The sequence below is a fragment of the Bombina bombina genome, chromosome 1, assembly GCF_027579735.1.
Source record: "Bombina bombina isolate aBomBom1 chromosome 1, aBomBom1.pri, whole genome shotgun sequence".
In the NCBI taxonomy this organism is placed as follows: domain Eukaryota; kingdom Metazoa; phylum Chordata; class Amphibia; order Anura; family Bombinatoridae; genus Bombina; species Bombina bombina.
Genome location: NC_069499.1, coordinates 1497915381 through 1497938350, shown reverse-complemented (window position 1 = coordinate 1497938350; position 22970 = coordinate 1497915381). Strand labels below are relative to the sequence as shown.

The following is a 22970-nucleotide window of genomic DNA, read 5'->3' as shown; positions in this document are numbered from 1 at the left end:
GAACTTGTCCAATCCTCTGGATGGAGCATATGAAAGACCTAACCCCAACAATTCTTTTTCTTCACTTTCCAAATTGATGTTACTCAGATTGAAGATTCCTTTGACATCTCCTTTTCTATCCTTATTTTTCTCTTTTTCATCTGTGGCTTGTCCAATTTCTAGTGTTTCTAATGTTGTTTTGACCAGATGGGGTCTGTTCTTATATCTAGATCCCGACCTTCGTCCCCTGTGTGTCTTCTTTTTACTGGGGTATCCACATCTTCCAATGCAATCTGCTTCCTTTTCCCTCTTTGTTCCAACACTGGGGGGTCGTTCCGGCCCACCTCTAAAAAAGGAGTGGTGGAAGTGGATGCTGCATAGTTAACATCTCTAGGTGTATCCGTTGGTCTTCTTATATTAGGAGTTGCCAAGGGGGAAAATCTGTTGGTTACCTCAATGGTGTTGTTTCTCCAATCTTGGTGAGGTCCCCTGTAGTTTCTTTGGGGAGGGTGGTTCATCATCTGGTCACTGTATTGATATTCGCTGTGTAGGTCTCTTGGTCGATGTTGTTGATCAAAGTCTAAATTGCCATACCTTTGTGGGAACTGTCCATGATTTTCTTTATTCATAAACGGCTGGTGAGATCTGTGGTTATACCCATTATTCCAACTTGATGATTGGTAATTTCTTCTTGATTGGTATTGAGATGTGTTGTAAGGCTCGTAGTTCCCATAAGACCTATGATGGTGACGGGAATTGTTGTACCAATTTCCTCCATGTGTATTAAAACCTCTATAGTTTCTATTATTAACATAGGGTCTTTGGTATCCCATATTTGGATTTTCTCTTTGTTGGTAGTCTTGATTATTATCATCATATGGTCTTCTTAATTGTGGTCTGTAGGAGGAACCGTTTGTCATATTTCTATGGGCTCTTGGTCCTCGTATGTTGTTGATAGGTCTATTTAAGTGACCTTCTTTGGGATAAGTCTCTATCCAATTTTCTTTGATTGAAGCCTTTGTTGGATTAGTTGTTATCACTGATTCAATTAGCATTGGATCGTTCCCGTTGTTTTCAGGGTTTTCTGAATTCTCTTGAATTGCATTGAGGTCCCTATTGATTTTCTTGGTTTTTTTAGCAATGGTGTCGTCTTTAAGTTTGTTTATTTTAGAATAGAGATGTTCTTGTTTCTCCTTAAAAGTCTGGGAGTCTTTATATAATTCCATATTCTTTTCTTCAATCGATATTTCAGAGTCTAATTGAGTTAATAACAGCTCTCTGTATTTAATAATAAGTCTCATTAAATCTTGTGAAGCCTCAGTAATAACTTTATTCCAATTGTCGGTAAACTCTTTCGAGTTGGTATTGAATGAGCAATCTTTGTTTATCATCAAACCTTTAGGTACAATATTCAATTCAAGGCATTTTTTCAAAAAGGAAATCTCAATTTTATACTTGGTCTCAGATACCAATAACTTTTCTAAATTCTTGAAAATGGTATTAATATCAGTTACAATATTTGTGCCTGTAGCGTTATCCCTATTCAGGGCTATATTTATATCAGAGCTCACATCGGCTCTTAAATTTCTGATGGAGAGAGAAGTTTCCATTTTATAAATAGATTAGCAGATATTTGATATATATCAGATTGTTTCTAAAAAGTATTTTAATATACTTCAAGCAATTGCTTCAAAAATTACTTCAAACTATTAAAAAGTTACTTCCAAAAGTTACTAAAAACAATTGTTCCAAAAATTACTTTAAAAATTACTTTAAAAATTCCTTCACGAAATTATTACAAAATATTTACTACAAATAATTACTTCAACAAATTTTCAACAAACTTTATAAATTTCCAAAAATTTTATAAAATTCCAAAAACCTCTTAAAAATTTTTTCAAAAAATTTTTTCAAAAAATTTTTTCCTCAAAAAAATTTTTCTTCCACTCCTGTGTCCGGCTGCTGTTACTTGTTTAGGTAAAGACACAACAATTATATATAAAAATAAGTAACCAGCGCCTAGGATCGATATCTGCTCACTATAATAAAGACCCCCTAAATAGGTCTAAGAAACAGAACACAGAAAATAGGATATATAGGAGCGCCAATGGCTAAGATATACCACAGGAGTCAAAATATTAAAATCGAATATTTGTACAAGTATTTAATAAAATCTGCGTAGATAAAAAATAACAAAAATTGACAGAAATTGACAAAAACTAACAAAAATTAACAGATAATGAGATCAGAATATTAGACCGAACTGATGAACTCACTAGGGTACAAATTCTAGGGATAATATCCCTTTGATTCCTACTGCATGGATATAATCCAAAAATGAATTGGTACAGCTCATTTGTTTAAAAATGAGATCGTGAAATGTATGTGTCAATATAACCAAAAAAATAAAAATGGATTCGAATAAAGAAAAATGAAAGGAAATATAATTGTGAAAAAATCCAATAAAGGATTAGTTTCTTAGTGAAAGACCCATATTATGAGTCTAAAAATAAATTTCCTTTATCAAATTTGAATGGATAGTGATAAAAAATGTATATATATATATATGTATAAAAACAAATCAAATCTTTGTGATATATAATATTCCTGTGTATAATGTGCAATAATATAATACAATCAAAAATGAGTGAGTTAATGCAATACAATCAAAATTAAGTGGGTTTAACCATTTAAAACCTAAAGCTCAACTAAGCTGGTACCAGCTATAATTAAATTAGCTTTGGGACACACCGGTCCGTTCTAATAATAAAACTTTCTAATAATTGATATATATCCGGTTATAAAATCATATCGTATTACAATTTGTAGAACAATCAAATAATAAACAATTATAACATTTATGTCATCATTATAAACGATTAGATGAAAGAAGAATAATAATATAAAAAATATATATAAAAGACAGATGAAAAAAAGTCCAAAATCTATCAAATCCTGATGAAATGTAAGTAGTAACTCCTTCCTTGAAAGTCTAATTTGAATAAAGTCCTTGAGTATATTGAAGTCCAAAGTCCTAATCCTTAGATAGAGGTATATATAAAAAACCTAAAAGAAAAAAAAGGAAAAAAGTGCACTAAACAAATGTGCTTTTTGGGGTATGGACTATTGAAAATAGTCTTACCATTCAAAGCCCGGTCCTGGATATGATTAGCCTCTCAATCTTGGTTTTCGGATAGTCGTCTACGCGTTTCGGCCCTCTGAACGGGGCCTTTTTCAAGACATGTGGAGGGCCGAAACGCGTAGACGACTATCCGAAAACCAAGATTGAGAGGCTAATCATATCCAGGACCGGGCTTTGAATGGTAAGACTATTTTCAATAGTCCATACCCCAAAAAGCACATTTGTTTAGTGCACTTTTTTCCTTTTTTTTCTTTTAGGTTTTTTATATATACCTCTATCTAAGGATTAGGACTTTGGACTTCAATATACTCAAGGACTTTATTCAAATTAGACTTTCAAGGAAGGAGTTACTACTTACATTTCATCAGGATTTGATAGATTTTGGACTTTTTTTCATCTGTCTTTTATATATATTTTTTATATTATTATTCTTCTTTCATCTAATCGTTTATAATGATGACATAAATGTTATAATTGTTTATTATTTGATTGTTCTACAAATTGTAATACGATATGATTTTATAACCGGATATATATCAATTATTAGAAAGTTTTATTATTAGAACGGACCGGTGTGTCCCAAAGCTAATTTAATTATACCTGGTACCAGCTTAGTTGAGCTTTAGGTTTTAAATGGTTAAACCCACTTAATTTTGATTGTATTGCATTAACTCACTCATTTTTGATTGTATTATATTATTGCACATTATACACAGGAATATTATATATCACAAAGATTTGATTTGTTTTTATACATATATATATATACATTTTTTATCACTATCCATTCAAATTTGATAAAGGAAATTTATTTTTAGACTCATAATATGGGTCTTTCACTAAGAAACTAATCCTTTATTGGATTTTTTCACAATTATATTTCCTTTCATTTTTCTTTATTCTAATCCATTTTTATTTTTTTGGTTATATTGACACATACATTTCACGATCTCATTTTTAAACAAATGAGCTGTACCAATTCATTTTTGGATTATATCCATGCAGTAGAAATCAAAGGGATATTATCCCTAGAATTTGTACCCTAGTGAGTTCATCAGTTCGGTCTAATATTCTGATCTCATTATCTGTTAATTTTTGTTAGTTTTTGTCAATTTCTGTCAATTTTTGTTATTTTTTATCTACGCAGATTTTATTAAATACTTGTACAAATATTCGATTTTAATATTTTGACTCCTGTGGTATATCTTAGCCATTGGCGCTCCTATATATCCTATTTTCTGTGTTCTGTTTCTTAGACCTATTTAGGGGGTCTTTATTATAGTGAGCAGATATCGATCCTAGGCGCTGGTTACTTATTTTTATATATAATTGTTGTGTCTTTACCTAAACAAGTAACAGCAGCCGGACACAGGAGTGGAAGAAAAAATTTTTTTTTTTAAAAAAATTTTTTTGAAAAAATTTTTAAGAGGTTTTTGGAATTTTATAAAAATTTTTGGAAATTTATAAAGTTTGTTGAAAATTTGTTGAAGTAATTATTTGTAGTAAATATTTTGTAATAATTTCGTGAAGGAATTTTTAAAGCAATTTTTAAAGTAATTTTTGGAACAATTGTTTTTAGTAACTTTTGGAAGTAACTTTTTAATAGTTTGAAGTAATTTTTGAAGCAATTGCTTGAAGTATATTAAAATACTTTTTAGAAACAATCTGATATATATCAAATATCTGCTAATCTATTTATAAAATGGAAACTTCTCTCTCCATCAGAAATTTAAGAGCCGATGTGAGCTCTGATATAAATATAGCCCTGAATAGGGATAACGCTACAGGCACAAATATTGTAACTGATATTAATACCATTTTCAAGAATTTAGAAAAGTTATTGGTATCTGAGACCAAGTATAAAATTGAGATTTCCTTTTTGAAAAAATGCCTTGAATTGAATATTGTACCTAAAGGTTTGATGATAAACAAAGATTGCTCATTCAATACCAACTCGAAAGAGTTTACCGACAATTGGAATAAAGTTATTACTGAGGCTTCACAAGATTTAATGAGACTTATTATCAAATACAGAGAGCTGTTATTAACTCAATTAGACTCTGAAATATCGATTGAAGAAAAGAATATGGAATTATATAAAGACTCCCAGACTTTTAAGGAGAAACAAGAACATCTCTATTCTAAAATAAACAAACTTAAAGACGACACCATTGCTAAAAAAAACCAAGAAAATCAATAGGGACCTCAATGCAATTCAAGAGAATTCAGAAAACCCTGAAAACAACGGGAACGATCCAATGCTAATTGAATCAGTGATAACAACTAATCCAACAAAGGCTTCAATCAAAGAAAATTGGATAGAGACTTATCCCAAAGAAGGTCACTTAAATAGACCTATCAACAACATACGAGGACCAAGAGCCCATAGAAATATGACAAACGGTTCCTCCTACAGACCACAATTAAGAAGACCATATGATGATAATAATCAAGACTACCAACAAAGAGAAAATCCAAATATGGGATACCAAAGACCCTATGTTAATAATAGAAACTATAGAGGTTTTAATACACATGGAGGAAATTGGTACAACAATTCCCGTCACCATCATAGGTCTTATGGGAACTACGAGCCTTACAACACATCTCAATACCAATCAAGAAGAAATTACCAATCATCAAGTTGGAATAATGGGTATAACCACAGATCTCACCAGCCGTTTATGAATAAAGAAAATCATGGACAGTTCCCACAAAGGTATGGCAATTTAGACTTTGATCAACAACATCGACCAAGAGACCTACACAGCGAATATCAATACAGTGACCAGATGATGAACCACCCTCCCCAAAGAAACTACAGGGGACCTCACCAAGATTGGAGAAACAACACCATTGAGGTAACCAACAGATTTTCCCCCTTGGCAACTCCTAATATAAGAAGACCAACGGATACACCTAGAGATGTTAACTATGCAGCATCCACTTCCACCACTCCTTTTTTAGAGGTGGGCCGGAACGACCCCCCAGTGTTGGAACAAAGAGGGAAAAGGAAGCAGATTGCATTGGAAGATGTGGATACCCCAGTAAAAAGAAGACACACAGGGGACGAAGGTCGGGATCTAGATATAAGAACAGACCCCATCTGGTCAAAACAACATTAGAAACACTAGAAATTGGACAAGCCACAGATGAAAAAGAGAAAAATAAGGATAGAAAAGGAGATGTCAAAGGAATCTTCAATCTGAGTAACATCAATTTGGAAAGTGAAGAAAAAGAATTGTTGGGGTTAGGTCTTTCATATGCTCCATCCAGAGGATTGGACAAGTTCCAAACATATCTAAATACGAAGGAGTTTATAAGAAAACTCACATTAAAGAGATATTTCTTAAAGTCACCAATAGAGAGAGGTACCTTTACCCCAGGAATTACCACAACAGAGGATCAATTCCAACACTCTGATCTTAAACCGAAGTCCCATTTCTACCCCACCCACTGTAAAGGACCGGCTATCGAAGCATTCGAAACAATGGTATGCAATGACATAAAGAAATTAAAAACAAACAAGGCATATAAAAGAAATCTCAGTGCCCAACAATTCAATACCATATCTAAATTAGAAAAGAACCACGACATTGTCATTAAATCAGCCGACAAAGGTGGGGGGATCGTGATAATGAACAAGATGGACTACAAGAAAGAATCTGGAAGAATTTTAGGAGACAAAGCTACCTATGAAATTTTGAAAGTCAACCCAACTAATGAGTACAAAAGAACCCTCGACGATCTACTCACTGAAGCTAACGAATTGGGTATCCTCAATAATAATGAATTTCGTTATTTAAGCGTGAAACATCCCAAGATCCCAGTACTCTATCACCTGCCTAAAATTCATAAGAACTTAGCCAACCCACCCGGACGGCCAATAATATCAGGCATAGGATCGGTGTCAAGCAATTTATCTGAATATATAGATAAAAAACTTCAACCTTACGTTAGATCACTACCTTCATATCTAAGGGACTCCACCGAAGTATTGAATATACTAAAAGACATGGAATGGGATGAAAGCTATATCCTAATCACTAGTGATGTAACATCACTATACACCTCAATTCCGCATGAGAAAGGATTAGAGTCTATTAGTCACTTCCTAGATAAAGATGACAGTATGCCACAACCCCAAAAGAGGTTCATACTGGACGGAATAGAATATATCCTTCAACATAATTATTTTTATTGCGATAATGTGTTCTATCGACAAGTGTGTGGGACAGCCATGGGGACCAGGTTCGCGCCTAGTTACGCCAATCTCTATATGGGAAGATGGGAAACTATTTTCTGGGACTCCTGTCCGGCGGGCGCGGACCTGGTCCTTTATAAAAGGTATATAGATGACCTCCTAATCATCTGGAAGGGGAGTGAAGAAGATCTAAGACACACACTAGACGTAATGAATCAGAACCAGTCCAATTTGAGATTTACTAACACCATCAGCAAAGATCACATCACCTTTCTAGATCTGGATATAAAAGTGATAAAGGGAAGAATTGTAACATCAACCCACTTCAAGGAAGTAGACTCTAACAATTATATCCATCACACAAGTTGCCATCATAGGAAATGGATATCGAATATCCCGAAAGGACAACTGTTACGAATCCGAAAAAATTGCTCAAGTGAAGAAATGTGGACTAAGCAATCATCAATGCTAAAAACCAGATTCTTGGAAAGAGGATATGATGAATCCTTTGTAGATAAGACCATCACAGAAGTGAACAACATAAAAAGAGATTCTCTTCTCACATACAAGGTGAAACCAACTAAAGACAAGTTTGAAGGCCTGAAAATTCCTTTTATAACCCAATATGGTGAAAGAAAAAAAGTAATTGAAGATATAATCAAGAGACACTGGCATATACTCAGAAATGACGATACTATAGGCGAACATCTAACAGAACAACCCAATTTTGTCTATAGAAAGGCCAACAATCTAAAATCGATTCTGGCTCCAAGTATACCTAAAGAAAATAAAGCTAAGAATTCTTTAGACATCATGGGCAAAAAATTATGCGGTTTCTACCCATGCCACTTTTGTAAAGCATGCTCACATGGAATAAAAACCAGCACGATCAAGTCTAAAGTATCAAATGAAGTCTTTCACATAAAACAAACTATAAGATGTACTGACCATTCTGTAATATATTTGGTCGAGTGTGGGTGTGGCCTGCAGTATGTGGGCCAGACCTCTAGAAAACTGAGAGACCGAATCCGTGAACATCTGTTACAGATCAAATGGAAGAAGGTTGATTTACCACTCTATAAACACTTCAAAGAAGTACATGGTGGGAGTGATAAAAGCTTGAAATACATGGGAATATGCAAAGTGAACAAAGATTGGAGAGGAGGAGATATGGAATCAAAACTATTGAAAATAGAATCAAAATGGATTTTTAACCTAGACTGTATCCATCCAAAAGGTCTCAATGCTGACTTTGAGATCGTCCACCTCTTCTAATAAACTAATCTCTCTCATTTATTTCTTGAACCTCAGTTTAAACTTAATTTGAATTTAGCAAAAGCAATCCACATTGGGCAATTTAAAGAAATTTATAGGTCCCAGCATCCTCTTTAAGATCTAAAAGAAATCTATAGGTCTCAGTATAAAACACATCTGATTATCCAATAAAAAAGAAAAGATGTCTAACATTAGATTAGGGAACATATGTCTAGATTTCGTGAACCTCATTCTAAAGTCAATTGGAGTTTACTAAAAGCAATCCATATTGAGAAATTAATAGGTCTCAGTATCTTCTTTGAGATAAAATACACCAGATCACCTAATAACAAAAAATAAGATATTGTCTAACTGCCAAATAACGGTAGTAAAAAATACCTAATGAAAGTATCATGCACCAATCCAGCATTAGATTAGGGAGTTTAAGACTAGATCAAAATACATTGAAAGTTAAATACAAAGAACATCTCTAAACCCATCTAAGATTACTACATATTTGTAAATTTTTTGTAATTTTATATTTTAGTAATTTTTTAAAATACTCACTTCACTTATTTATTGTCTGAATTTTATATAACAACAATTTCTCTTATGTCCATTTCAATTGGTATTTAAGTTTATCATATATGAGACACTGAATAATACAATAAGAAATAGAGTTATTATTGTCATGGAAATAAATGTACATGATAAATATTGTAAGTCCTGGATATATTAGCCCGATATCAGTCAAAATTTGCCCTTTTCCAAAATGGTTTCCTTAAACCGGAAGAACCGCACATATTGATATCCGGTCTAGCCGAAAATTTGTTGTTCCTTCTTGCCCGTTCGTAAAATGGTTCCGCGAAACCGGAAGTGGTAAAAACCGGAAGTACCTAGTACATAGACATCCGGATGTTGAGCGGAAGTGAGATATAGTGGTAACAAACAAACTGGCAATATCGGACTCGATTTTTGGCGGGATTTCTTGGCGCAATTTTTTTGGCGCAATTGTGAAAAACGCCCAAAACAAAAATATAAAAGGTCAGCATTGATTTAGCCTCCACATGTCTTGAAAAAGGCCCCATTCAGAGGGCCGAAACGCGTAGACGACTATCCGAAAACCAAGATTGAGAGGCTAATCATATCCAGGACCGGGCTTTGAATGGTAAGACTATTTTCAATAGTCCATACCCCAAAAAGCACATTTGTTTAGTGCACTTTTTTCCTTTTTTTTCTTTTAGGTTTTTTATATATACCTGTATCTAAGGATTAGGACTTTGGACTTCAATATACTCAAGGACTTTATTCAAATTAGACTTTCAAGGAAGGAGTTACTACTTACATTTCATCAGGATTTGATAGATTTTGGACTTTTTTTCATCTGTCTTTTATATATATTTTTTATATTATTATTCTTCTTTCATCTAATCGTTTATAATGATGACATAAATGTTATAATTGTTTATTATTTGATTGTTCTACAAATTGTAATACGATATGATTTTATAACCGGATATATATCAATTATTAGAAAGTTTTATTATTAGAACGGACCGGTGTGTCCCAAAGCTAATTTAATTATAGCTGGTACCAGCTTAGTTGAGCTTTAGGTTTTAAATGGTTAAACCCACTTAATTTTGATTGTATTGCATTAACTCACTCATTTTTGATTGTATTATATTATTGCACATTATACACAGGAATATTATATATCACAAATATTTGATTTGTTTTTATACATATATATATATACATTTTTTATCACTATCCATTCAAATTTGATAAAGGAAATTTATTTTTAGACTCATAATATGGGTCTTTCACTAAGAAACTAATCCTTTATTGGATTTTTTCACAATTATATTTCCTTTCATTTTTCTTTATTCGAATCCATTTTTATTTTTTTGGTTATATTGACACATACATTTCACGATCTCATTTTTAAACAAATGAGCTGTACCAATTCATTTTTGGATTATATCCATGCAGTAGGAATCAAAGGGATATTATCCCTAGAATTTGTACCCTAGTGAGTTCATCAGTTCGGTCTAATATTCTGATCTCATTATCTGTTAATTTTTGTTAGTTTTTGTCAATTTCTGTCAATTTTTGTTATTTTTTATCTACGCAGATTTTATTAAATACTTGTACAAATATTCGATTTTAATATTTTGACTCCTGTGGTATATCTTAGCCATTGGCGCTCCTATATATCCTATTTTCTTAGATAATCTCATCATACCAGAGAGCTCTGGATCATCAGGCTATATGTGTATATTCCCTGCATCACTGTGCACACAATGACCGATAATAAATTAGCATATGAGCCTACCTAGGTTTAGCTTTTAGCTAAGACTTCCAAGAAAACAAAGCAAAATGCATGATAAAAGTAAATTGGAAAGTTGTTTAAAATTACATGCCCTATCTGAATCATGACTAGATTGTCCCTTCCACGGGTGGGTGAGGTGTAGTTATGGTGTTCAATAGGTCAGGAATGGGGGAGGTGGAGTTGTATGAGTTCTGAGGGTGTGGTTAGGCATTTGTTTTACGGGGCCTGCCTAAAGGACAGGGGCAGGAAGTAGTCATTTTCCTTTTTTACTGTCCTCCGCAGCCCAATGGGGAGCAAAACAGAAGATGTGAGGTGCTCTGCACGCCTTGCTCCCCTCTAGAGCCCCCCCCCACACCCTGTGCACTGGATTTGCAGTTCTCTTTGGACAGATGCAGCTTTCTGGGGACCACTGATCAAGGAGATGTTAAACAAATTGCAGAGGCCCTGATCACATGCACATTTGTAGTCTATAGATTGTTGTACTCACTTGTACTGTTCTTTAGCTTGCATAACAACAAAATCCCATTTGTGGTTAATTTTCTTATTCAAGTTGCTGTAGTTTTCCTGGAAAGCAAAATAAAAGGAGCTACTGGGAAACTCAAACATTAGAACCTTAAAGTCTGTTTTTTATGTATTCATCAGAAATAACTTGAAGCATTGTAAAAGATACGAATATTTTTTGCATGAAAAAAAGGTTATGTAAAAGCTGTTTAAATTGAAAATACAACAGGAAGTGCATGTCTGTGTACAACTCATAACTAGGTGTCTGTTGCTCATTGGCTAATAGGGACAGCTCCCACAGAAATTAGCTTGATTATTCAGCACAAAAACTCAAAGCACCGTATTCATTTTTCAAATATTCTATTTTTAGATGGAACAGAGTAAAACGTCCCTTTAATGTAATATAGAAATACATTCTATGAATCCACATAAAGACAGAGAAAATGCTGGGCAACGCTATATAAAAGCACTACGTATCTTTTACAAAAGAGTGTTCCTTTAATGGTTAATGTGTTGCTTTGGTGCGGAGCTATTTAGATCTGTGTTTTTCTTATCTATACTTACCTTCTCATATTCTTCCAGTATTCCCTTCTTCCTAATATTTTTCTTTGCCAAATAAATTGCTGCATTAAAAGGACAATATATTTTAGTATGAATGTAGATTAAAGGGAAACCCATTTTTTTATGTATCAGATAGAGCATGCAATTTTAAGCAACTTTCTAATTTACTCCTATTATCAATTTTTCTTCGTTCTCTTGGTATCTTTATTTAAAAAGCAGGAATGAAAGTTTAGGAGCCGGCCCATTTTTGGTTTAGACTCTGGACAGTGATTGCTGATTGGTGGCTACATTTATACTGGGCACTGTCATCCTGGAGTTTATGTATTTTGTTACCCAGTGACAGAGGGGGTATACATTTACAGACCAGTGACGGTGACAGTTTTTTGACAGCTGTATAGTGTTAGCATGCACAATATAGAGGAGATTTACATTTTTGCCTTGCACTATATTCTTCCTCACAGACTGATGTTTTACATATATTTTATGTAAGTTTCAAAATGTGTAGAAAAACTGCAAGAATTTACATTTTGTATAGGGTTGCCATATTGCTGCTTTAAGGAGGGACACATGAAAAATACATATGTCAGGATTCAAACATTTCTTTAACGTATCCTTCCTTAAAACGGCAATGTGGCAACCCTAACTTTGTATCATGCTCCCTAAACCAAAGCATGCAATATAGCGTTAAAAAGCCGTCAATGTCAGTTATCTGTTACTATACACCACTTCTGTTACAGGGTGTAAGAATACTAAAGCTCCAAGATGGCCGCTCCCATTATATAGATGTGGAGCTTTACCAACTATAAGCGGTTAAAATAGGAGAACAGCTTTGAAGAAAATTGGAGGTGCAACGCTAGCATAGTGAGTAGTAGCCATGCAACTGTAGTTGTCCCCATCACTTCAACATCCATTTAAGCATCTACAGTAGTAAATATATACAGCTTCTCTGGATACTTATGAGTTACACTTCCTGCAGGGAGGAACATGAAAAGTGTTGTCCAGGACCACTATCTGTATGCTGTCCAGGGGTGCAATTCATGTTCCCTTCTGCACACCCTGCAGCATGTGTAACTCATAAGTGTCCAGGAAAACATGGCCAAGTGGCAACCCTATCCGCACCCCCAAATTGAGACACATTGGTTTTCCTCTTACCAGAGCCCAAGGCAGAGAATGGGGAAACTCACCATAGTCTGTGTCCTCAGCCGGCCACTGCTGTGTAGGCCAGAAATAAGGTGTCTAAAAGAGAAAACAAATAATACAATGCGTAAATGTTCATACTGTAAATTTACAAAAAGCACCCCCCCCCCTGCACTGCTATTGTGCTTAAAGGGACAAGAAACCAACATTTTTCTTTCATGATTCAGATAGAGCATGTGATTTTAAACAAATTTCCAATTTACTTCTATTGTCTAATTTGTTTTATTTTCTTGGTATTGTTTGTTGAAAAAGGACACCTAGGTAGTATCAGGAGCTGCCCATTGGTGGCTGCACATATATGCCTCATGTTATTGGCTCACCCAATGCATTCAGCTAGCTCACATTAGTGTATTACTGCTTCTTCAACAAATGATACTAAGAGAATGAAGCAAATTATGTTTTCTATCTTAATCATGAAATTTGTGTTTCATGTCCCTTTAAAGTCTTAAACTAGACCTTTTTTTCAGTGTATGATTTAGGCGCCTACCACAAGTAAAGAGGCCCATCCTCATATACTCTGTAAAACTTACCTGGAATCTGTATAGGCTGCTGTCAGCTTTAAGTACCAGGTTGGTGGGCTCCTGGAGTGGGTAGATATAGCCACATTTTACCATTAAATTACCAAGGTGCTGGGCCTCTGTAGAGAAAAGGCATAATTAAGCAAAATGTAAGTCATAGAGAGGAGTAAAAAGTACATTTAATTTTCATAGGGAATATTAGTTATTTATATCTGCATAGCATACATCAGCAATTAAAGGGACATACAAGTGCAAACAGAAAATGTTCTAGTATGTAAGATAATTTATAATTACAGTATTGCTTGCATATAATCATGCCTTTAACCCTTCCAAAGGGGTTACACATACAGTAACAGTTAACTCCAAAGCAACAATGCACTACTGGGAGCTAGCACAACGCAGCTAGTGAGCCAATGACAAGAGTCATATATGTGCATCCGCCAATCACCAAATAGTCAAATCAACACATAATACAAGGAAAATGATAACAGAAGTAAATTGAAAAATAACTTAAAATGACATGCTCTAACTAAATCATAAAAACAGTGGCGTAACTTCCAGGGTCCCAAGTTCGCACTTGCAACCGGGCCCTGGAGGTCTGTCACTTGGGAGGGGCCCAGTAGCTGGGGAAGCCACAGAGAACTACATAAATTTCACCTGCACTCCTCCATATAATGCCTTACATTTAGCATGCAGAGTGTTAACGAGATCTTTATCCAACACTCCTGCCAAACAAGAATGCAGGGGGAGCTGGGCTTCCAGTACCGGAGATCATGAGGGCTGAAAACAGCTGTTTTAACTGCTCCCCCTCCACTGCGTGTTCCATTTGGCAGAGTCTCTCCAGTCTTCCTTTTACTGGCTCTCGACCTTACCACTTTCATTGCAATCCTTTTGTAACTTTCCCTGTACTACTCTGGCTGTAATAAAACATTGTGGATAAGAATTAGGGTATTGAGCTGATTCTAGTAAAACATATCAGACAAAGGTTCTCCCTTCTTAGCTAAAATAATTTGTTATATGAAAACAGTGTCTGAGTTGCTTTAGCTTTGATTTTATTAATTTTTGTTGTTTATGCTGTGTGAAAGACAGTGAATAATCATTCCCAGTAAAAAAGTAAACTAGTTACCCTGTCCCTCCTTCCTACACTCTATTCCCTTGCCAAGTCACATTTATGGGCTGTCTTGATCCTTTGCATGGCATACCCCCAACTCTGCGCTGATCCAACCTGACTCCACCCCCAAAGAGCCACAATGCCTAATATAGGAAACCAAAGCTCCACCCACTCCTATTCCAAGATCATTGCATGCCTAGTTTTGTATTTTGATCATTATACATTGGCTGACTGAGAATACATATTGTTATTTTATGACTAGGGATGGGCGAATGTGTTTACATTCTAATTTGAATGTTAGAACGAATGTTATTGCAGAAATTCGATTTACATAATTGAATGTTGATAAGAACGAATGATCTTAAAAATTCTATTATCGAATGTTATTTACAGTTTTCGAATGTCACTTTCGAATTGAAATGTCACATTCCAATTTGAATATTACATTTATAAAACACAGTTGTAGACTAAAAATACTATTTAGAATTTGAATGTGACATTTATAAAACACAGTATTAGACTAGAAATACTATTTTGAATTTGAATGCTACATTCGAATTCGAATGTGACATTCAAATTCAAATATTACATTTATACAACACAGTTGTAGACTAGAAATACTATTTTGAATTTGAATATTACATTTATAAAACACAGTTGTGACTAGAAGTACTATTTTGAATTCGAATGTGACATTCGAATTCAAATGTCACATTTGAATATTACATTTAAAAATTGAATGTGACCTAAATACATAGCTAAACATTCTATTATTCAAACGAATATTTTAGAATGTTTTTGAAAAATTCAAAAACGAAAATTCAAAAATAGAATCTTAGAATGTTATATAAACATTCAAAATTCGATTTGAATGAACAAATTTATCAAAATTCGTTTTAAATTTAGAATTTTTAGAAACAACAGTTTTATGACCTCTCTCTCACTATTTAATATCTATATATGTTGCTTCCACAGCAGCAGTACTTTATGCCTTACCACAGACGATTCAGAGACAAAAAAAAAAACCACATTAACATTAAATAATACTCTACATAATTTAGGAATAAATTAGCAGTTAACGGTTTCTATAAAAGCTGTGATTTCATACTCGTTTTGAAATAAATATTTTCTGGTCTAACTGTAACGCATTCGTCTCTTAGTACTGATTTAAAGTACCTCAGTGGAATTATCTGTAAAGGCGAAAGAGTAGTAAATATGTTTAGCTTGCAAGTTACAAAAAAAGGAAATACTATACTACTCTGCAAATGGGTATATTTATCAAGCTCTGAATGGAGCTTGATGCCCGGTGTTTCTGGCGAGCCTGCAGGCTTGCCAGAAACAGCAGTTATGAAGCAGCGGTCACAAAGACATCGCCGAAAATCAACCCGATCGAGTATGATCGGGTAGATTGACACCCCCCTGCTGGCGGCCAATTGGCCGTGAGTCTGCAGGGGGCGGCGTTGCACCAGCAGCTCTTGTGAGCCGCTGGTGCAATGCTGAATACGGCGAGCGTATTGCTCGCCGTATTCAGCGAGGTCTAGCGGACCTGATCCGCACTGTGGGATCAGGTCCGCCAGACCTTGATAAATAGAGCCCAAAGTCTTTGTTATAAAGAAATTGAAGTGACTCCTAACAATAAAAAACATTTTGTATTTTAAAAAGCTATATAAAAATCCAGTGATACAGAGTTTAAAATTAAACTTTCAAAGCATTATATCATGAATATAAAACGAAAGCTATCAAACCTTTTAAAATATGTTAATAGTTTGTTAAAAGGAATAGGAAACCCATAATTTTTATTTTGTGATTCAGACATAACATGCCGTTTTTAACAATTTTCTAATTTACTTCTGGTATAATTTGTTTATTTGTTGTCTTGGTATTTTTTGTTGAAAAGCATGGATGTAAGCTTAGGAGTCTGTCCATTTCTAGAGCACTATATGGCAGCAGTTTTGCAAGAGTTTATCCATTTGGAACAGCACTATTTCTGCCATTTAGTGCTTCAGGTGCATACCTACATATCTCTTCAAAAAGAATATCATGGGAAAAAAAGCAAATTTGATAACAAAAGTAAATTGGAAACTATGTTTAATATTGTATGCTCTGTCTGATTCACAAAATATTTTTTGGGTTTCATATCCCTTTAAGTTTTTTCAAACTGATATTAAAACAGGAAATTCATGTTTTTTGCACAGTGCATTATTGGCATTAACTGCTTGTTGGCTGATGAGGAAAACTCTTACAGTTGTTTTGGTGGACAGTGACAGTCACATCACATGCCATCAAAAGGATGGATCAAAAGTGACCAGTTTTAATAGACATAAAAGTCAAAAATAAATTTGTATAATTCATATATAGCATGCAATTAAACAAAACTTCCAAATGTAATTCTATAATTAAAAATATTTAAAAGATAACAAGGTAACATAAATCCAACTGTTCCACAGCCATGTTAAGCGAAACCATGCCCGCTTGCAGCTGTAGATAGTTCCCAACTGTTCCGTAGCCATGTGTAGGGAGGTCATGGCAGCTGCACCGGTTTTTAGGGACAATATTAGCTCCACCCATGTACCCCCCACCAAATGCACAGATATGCCTACAATATCCCATCATTGATCTGCCTGTGACCACACCTTTCTGGATGCAGCCCGGCCGACAAAATGACAAAACAGTGCCTTTCTAACCTCCCGAGTACCTCACACAAATGTTGGAAGGTATGAAGTAGGCTCAGGAGCTTGCAGGTGAGTTGAGAACTATGTGGCAGCAGTGCTTTCAACCATATATGACATTGCAAATACTGCTGCTATAATAGTATTTAAGACATAAGCATGACCATACCTTGTTAACAAAGGATATCAGGAGAACGAAGTACATTTGATATTATAAATAAATTGACTTTAAAAAAAAAAAAAAGACTTTAGCGTCTCTTTAAAGATGCTTACTCCCTCAACTATTCACATGCAAGAGACCCACAAGTATAAATATCTTGGGAAACCTTCTCTATACTAACTGCAACCCATGACAAGCAGTGCAAAGAAAATATTACATTTTTAAAATAAATTCTGTTAGATCTCAGACTCTGAAAGATGGGCCCACATGGGAGAAATCTACAGAAAAATATACAGTTGCCTCTCTGTACCTTCATCTGTAATCTGCAGTCTTTGGATAATCCACTCCAGCATATCGTGACCTGCAAACAAAATTACAAAAATTCAATTATATATTTATTTTTCAACTCAATGCCTATAATCTTCATGACACTAAACTAAAGGATTATAATAGTGCCTATACTCCTGACACCATAAACACTTCTTCATAAACTACAGGTTGTACAAGTACATTGTACCTTCTCATACCCTCAACCCTAATGAAAGCATAGGGCCTGGGGCAGGTGCCCCTCTTGTCCCTCTCAAAGGGCAGACCTTACCTCCAGTGTGTTCATGCCCGAGGAGTTATTTAAGATTTAGCACAATACAGTACTAAAGTCAATAGATAATAAATGAAAAGTCATGTGATCAGGGGGCTGTCAGAAGATGCTTGGAAACAAGGTTATCACAGAGGTAAAAACAGAATTTATGCTTACCTGATAAATTACTTTCTCCAACGGTGTGTCCGGTCCACGGCGTCATCCTTACTTGTGGGAATATCTCTTCCCCAACAGGAAATGGCAAAGAGTCCCAGCAAAGCTGGCCATATAGTCCCTCCTAGGCTCCGCCCACCCCAGTCATTCGACCGACGGACAGGAGGAAAAATATATGAGAAACCATATGGTACCATATTAACCCCTAAACCACCACACTCCCACCTCGCAAACACTAGTTAAATATTATTAACCCTTAATCTCCCACCCTAACATCGCCGCCACCTACATTATATTTATTAACCCCTAATCTCCCGCCGCCACTATATTACATTTATTAACCCCTAAACCTAAGTCTAACCCTAACACCCCCTAACTTAAATATAATTGAAATAAATCTAAATAAAATTACTATCATTAACTACATTATTCCTATTTAAAACTAAATACTTACCTGTAAAATAAACCCTAAGCTAGCTACAATATAACTAATAGTTACATTGTATCTAGCTTAGGTTTTATTTTTATTTTACAGGCAAGTTTGTATTTATTTTAACTAGGTAGAATAGTTATTAAATAGTTATTAACTATTTGATAACTACCTATTTGATAACTACCTAGCTAAAATATATAAAAATTTACCTGTAAAATAAAACCTAACCTAAGTTACAATAACACCTAACATTACACTATAATTACACTATAATTAAATCAATTCCCTAAATTAAATACGATTAAATAAATTAAATTAGCTAAATCACAAAAAAACACTAAATTACAGAAAATAAAAAAGCCCCCTCAAAATAAAAAAAAACCCTAGCCTAAACTAAACTACCAATAGCCCTTAAAAGGGCCTTTTGCGGGGCATTGCCCCAAAGAAATCAGCTCTTTTACCTGTAAAAAAAAATACAAACATCCCACAACAGTAAAACCCACCACCCACACAACCAACCCCCCAAATAAAATAACTAAAAAAAACTAAGCTCCCCATTGCCCTGAAAAGGGCATTTGGATGGGCATTGCCCTTAAAAGAGCATTTAGCTCTATTGCGGCCCAAAGTCCCTAATCTAAAAAATAAACCGACCAATACACCCTTAAAAAAATCCTAACACTAACCCCCGAAGATTCACTTACCGGGAGAAGTCTTCATCCAAGCGGCAAGATGTCCTCAACGAAGCTGGCAGAAGTGGTCCTCCAGACGGGCAGAAGTGATCCTCCAGATGGGCAGAAGTCTTCATCCAGACGGCATCTATTATCTTCATCCTTCCTGCGCGGAGCGGGTCCATCTTCAAGACATCTGATGCAGAGCATCCTCTTCAAACAACGTCTTCTTCGTAATGAATATCACTTTAAGTGACGTCATCCAAGATGGCGTCCCTTAGATTCCGATTGGCTGGGAGAAAAAAATCATATTGGCTGATGCCCTTTTAAGGGCTATTGGTAGTTTAGTTTAGGCTAGGGTTTTATTTTATTTTGGGGGGCTTTTTTTTTTTTAATAGGGCTATTAAATTAGGTGTAATTAGTTTAAATATCTGTAATTTGTTTATTATTTTCTGTAATTTAGTGTTTGTTTGTTTTTGTACTTTAGATAATTTAATTTAATTTAGCTAATTGTATTTAATTTAGTTAATTTATTTAATTATATTGTAGTGTTAGGTGTTAGTGTAACTTAGGTTAGGTTTTATTTTACAGGTCAATTTGTCTTTATTTTAACTAGGTAGTTATTAAATAGTCAATAACTATTTAATAACTATTCTACCTAGTTAAAATAAATACAAACTTGCCTGTAAAATAAAAAAAAAATCATAAGATAGCTACAATGTAACTATTAGTTATATTGTAGCTAGCTTAGGGTTTATTTTACAGGTAAGTATTTTGTTTTAAATAGGAATAATTTAGTTAATGATAGGAATATTTATTAAGATTTATTTAAATTATATTTAAAGGGACACTGAACCCAAATTTTTTCTCTTTCTTGATTCAGATACAGCATGCAAGTTTAAGCAACTTTCTAATTTACTCCTATTATCTTTTTTATTTGTTCTCTTGCTATCTTTAGTTGAAAAAGAAGGCATCTAAGCTTTTCTTTTTGTTCAGAACTCTGGGCAGCACATTTTTATTGGTGGATGAATGTATCCACTAATCAGCAAGAACAACCCAGGTTGTTCACCAAAAATGGGCCGGCATCTAAACTTACATTCTTGCATTTCAAAATAAAGATACCAAGAATGAAGAAAAATTGATAATAGGAGTAAATTAGAAAGTTGCTTAAAATGTCATGCTCTATCTGAATCACGAAAGAAAAAATTTGGGTTCAGTGTCCCTTTAAGTTAGGGGGTGTTAGGTTTAGGGTTAGACTTAGGTTTAGGGGTTAATAACTTTAATATAGTGGCGGCGATGTTGGGGGCGGCAGATTAGGGGTTAATAAATGTAGGTAGGTGGCGGCGATGTTAGGTACGGTAGATTAGGGGTTAATAATATTTAACTAATGTTTGCTAGGCGGGAATGCGGCGGTTTAGGTGTTAATTTGTTTATTATAATGGCGGCGACATTGGGGGCGGCAGATTAGGAGTTAATAAGTGTAGGTAGGTGGCGGCGACATTGGGGGCGGCAGAGTAGGCGTTAATAAATATAATGTAGGGTTTGGCGGTGTCCGGAGCAGCAGATTAGGGGTTAATAATTATAATTTAGGTGTTGGCAATGTCGGGGGTGGCAGATTAGGGGTTAATAAGTGTAAGATTAGGGTTTTTTTACTTCGCCATAGGAATCAATGGGGCTGCGTTAAAGAGTTTTGTGCTGCTTTATTGCAGGTGTTAGACTTTTTTTCAGTCTGCTCTCCCCGTTGATTCCTATGGGGAAATCGTGCATGAGAACGTACGACCAGCTCAGCGCTGGTATTGGAGTGCGGTAATGAGCAAAATTTTGCTCAACGCTCACTTCTTGTCTTTTAACGACTGGTTTGTAAAAACTCGTAATACCAGCGCTGCAGGTAAGTGAGCATTGAGTGAAAACTGCTCGTTAGCACCACATAGCCTCTAACGCAAAACTCGTAATCTGGCCCATAGTTTGATAAATCTGTCCCTTATTTTTCTATAGTTTACTATTTAAAAAAAAGTAACGTCAATAAAAAGTAATGCCTATTGTTTGCCCGTCCACAGAAAAATGTGTTACAAGTACAGTTTTTGAAGAAGGGTAAAGGTATTTTAGGGAGAAAAAAATCCAAACTGTGCATTGTAACAGAGTTTATTGGGACATAAGGGTTAATAATCCTGCTATATTACACTCTCAGTAGTCAGGGACACAATTTAAGTAGAGATTGTCTGGTGTGATTGACAAGATAATCTTTTAATTTCATCTATGTAAGGTTGCCCGCAGTCACTGGAGAATTCCCTACACCTTCTAATAGACAAAGTAATCAGCTGAAAGTCACAGAAGGTTATTGCTGATCTCCAGGTAATTTGCTTGATTTTTCTCAATCATTTAATCATATCTCTGCTTTATTGGCAGTTTTATCACAAGTGGTAGCCTATAGGTTGCATTGTTTTTAACCCTTTATATATGGTTAAGTGCAATGTCATAAGGTTAAAAAAAAACATTTAAATATCTTTATATGCACTAATATAAATAATAAATGTTTTCATTACATTTTTTGCAGTCCAGAGACATACCTATTGAAATAACACGAATAATGTTAATCTTATTTTTTTTGCTGTGGCCAGTTAAGGATAGAAATAAATTAAATCCTGCACTAATCAAGCAGTCACACTGTGTGACATGTTGCAGGGTCAAAGTTGTGAATCAGTTTAAAAAACAGGCCTATATTACAAGTGGAGCAGAAAACTATTAGCACTATTGTGCGTTAACATTGCTCGAGCACAATCAAGAGCGCTTCTATTTTTGCATTCATATTACAACTGCAGAGTTATTATTTTTTTATTACTCAAGTGATATTCTAGGGTGTGCTAACAACTGCATGTCTGACTTATGCACATTAAGTATAGGACCATTTTTCCCCAAACCAATAATAAAATAGCAGACATTCAAACTGTCCCTCTTTGAGAGGGACAGTCCCTAATTATGAGCAGTGCCGGAAGAATCTTAATGAATAGAAGATTGTTTAGAGTGGAATAAATCTGCACAAGTACCTATGTGTGAGGAGGGAGGTGCAAGCATAAAAATGAAAGTAAAACCTATACTGGTATGGCTTTAGTTTAAATAAACAATTTAATTGTTATCATTGAGGTCATAATTATTTTTCTTTAGTCAAATACAACTATTTAAATTGTTAATATTAAAGGGACAGTCTAAGCCAAAATAAACTTTCATGATTCAGATAGAGCATGTAATTTTAAACAATTTTCCAATTTACTTTTATCACCAATTTTGCTTTGTTCTCTTGGTATTCTTAGTTGAAAGCTTAACCTAGGAGATTCATATGCTAATTTCTTAGACCTTGAAGCCCACCTATTTCATATTGCATTTTAACAGTTTTTCACCACTAGAGGGTGTTAGTTCACGTATTTCTTATAGATAACACTGTGCTCATGCACGTGAAGTTATCTGGGAGCAGGCACTGATTGGCTAGACTGCA

At 34.7% G+C, this 22970-nt stretch overlaps 1 protein-coding gene across 1 annotated transcript in view; it reads right to left on the bottom strand.

The window, feature by feature from the left end:
* Window positions 1–22970, bottom strand: part of RGS9 (regulator of G protein signaling 9) — a 474238-nt gene that overhangs the window by 296645 nt on the left and 154623 nt on the right. Inside the window, 5 exon segments of the mRNA XM_053707768.1 lie at window positions 11399–11475; window positions 11977–12035; window positions 13158–13209; window positions 13701–13807; window positions 17939–17989. Of these exon segments, the coding sequence (XP_053563743.1) occupies window positions 11399–11475; window positions 11977–12035; window positions 13158–13209; window positions 13701–13807; window positions 17939–17989 (346 nt within the window).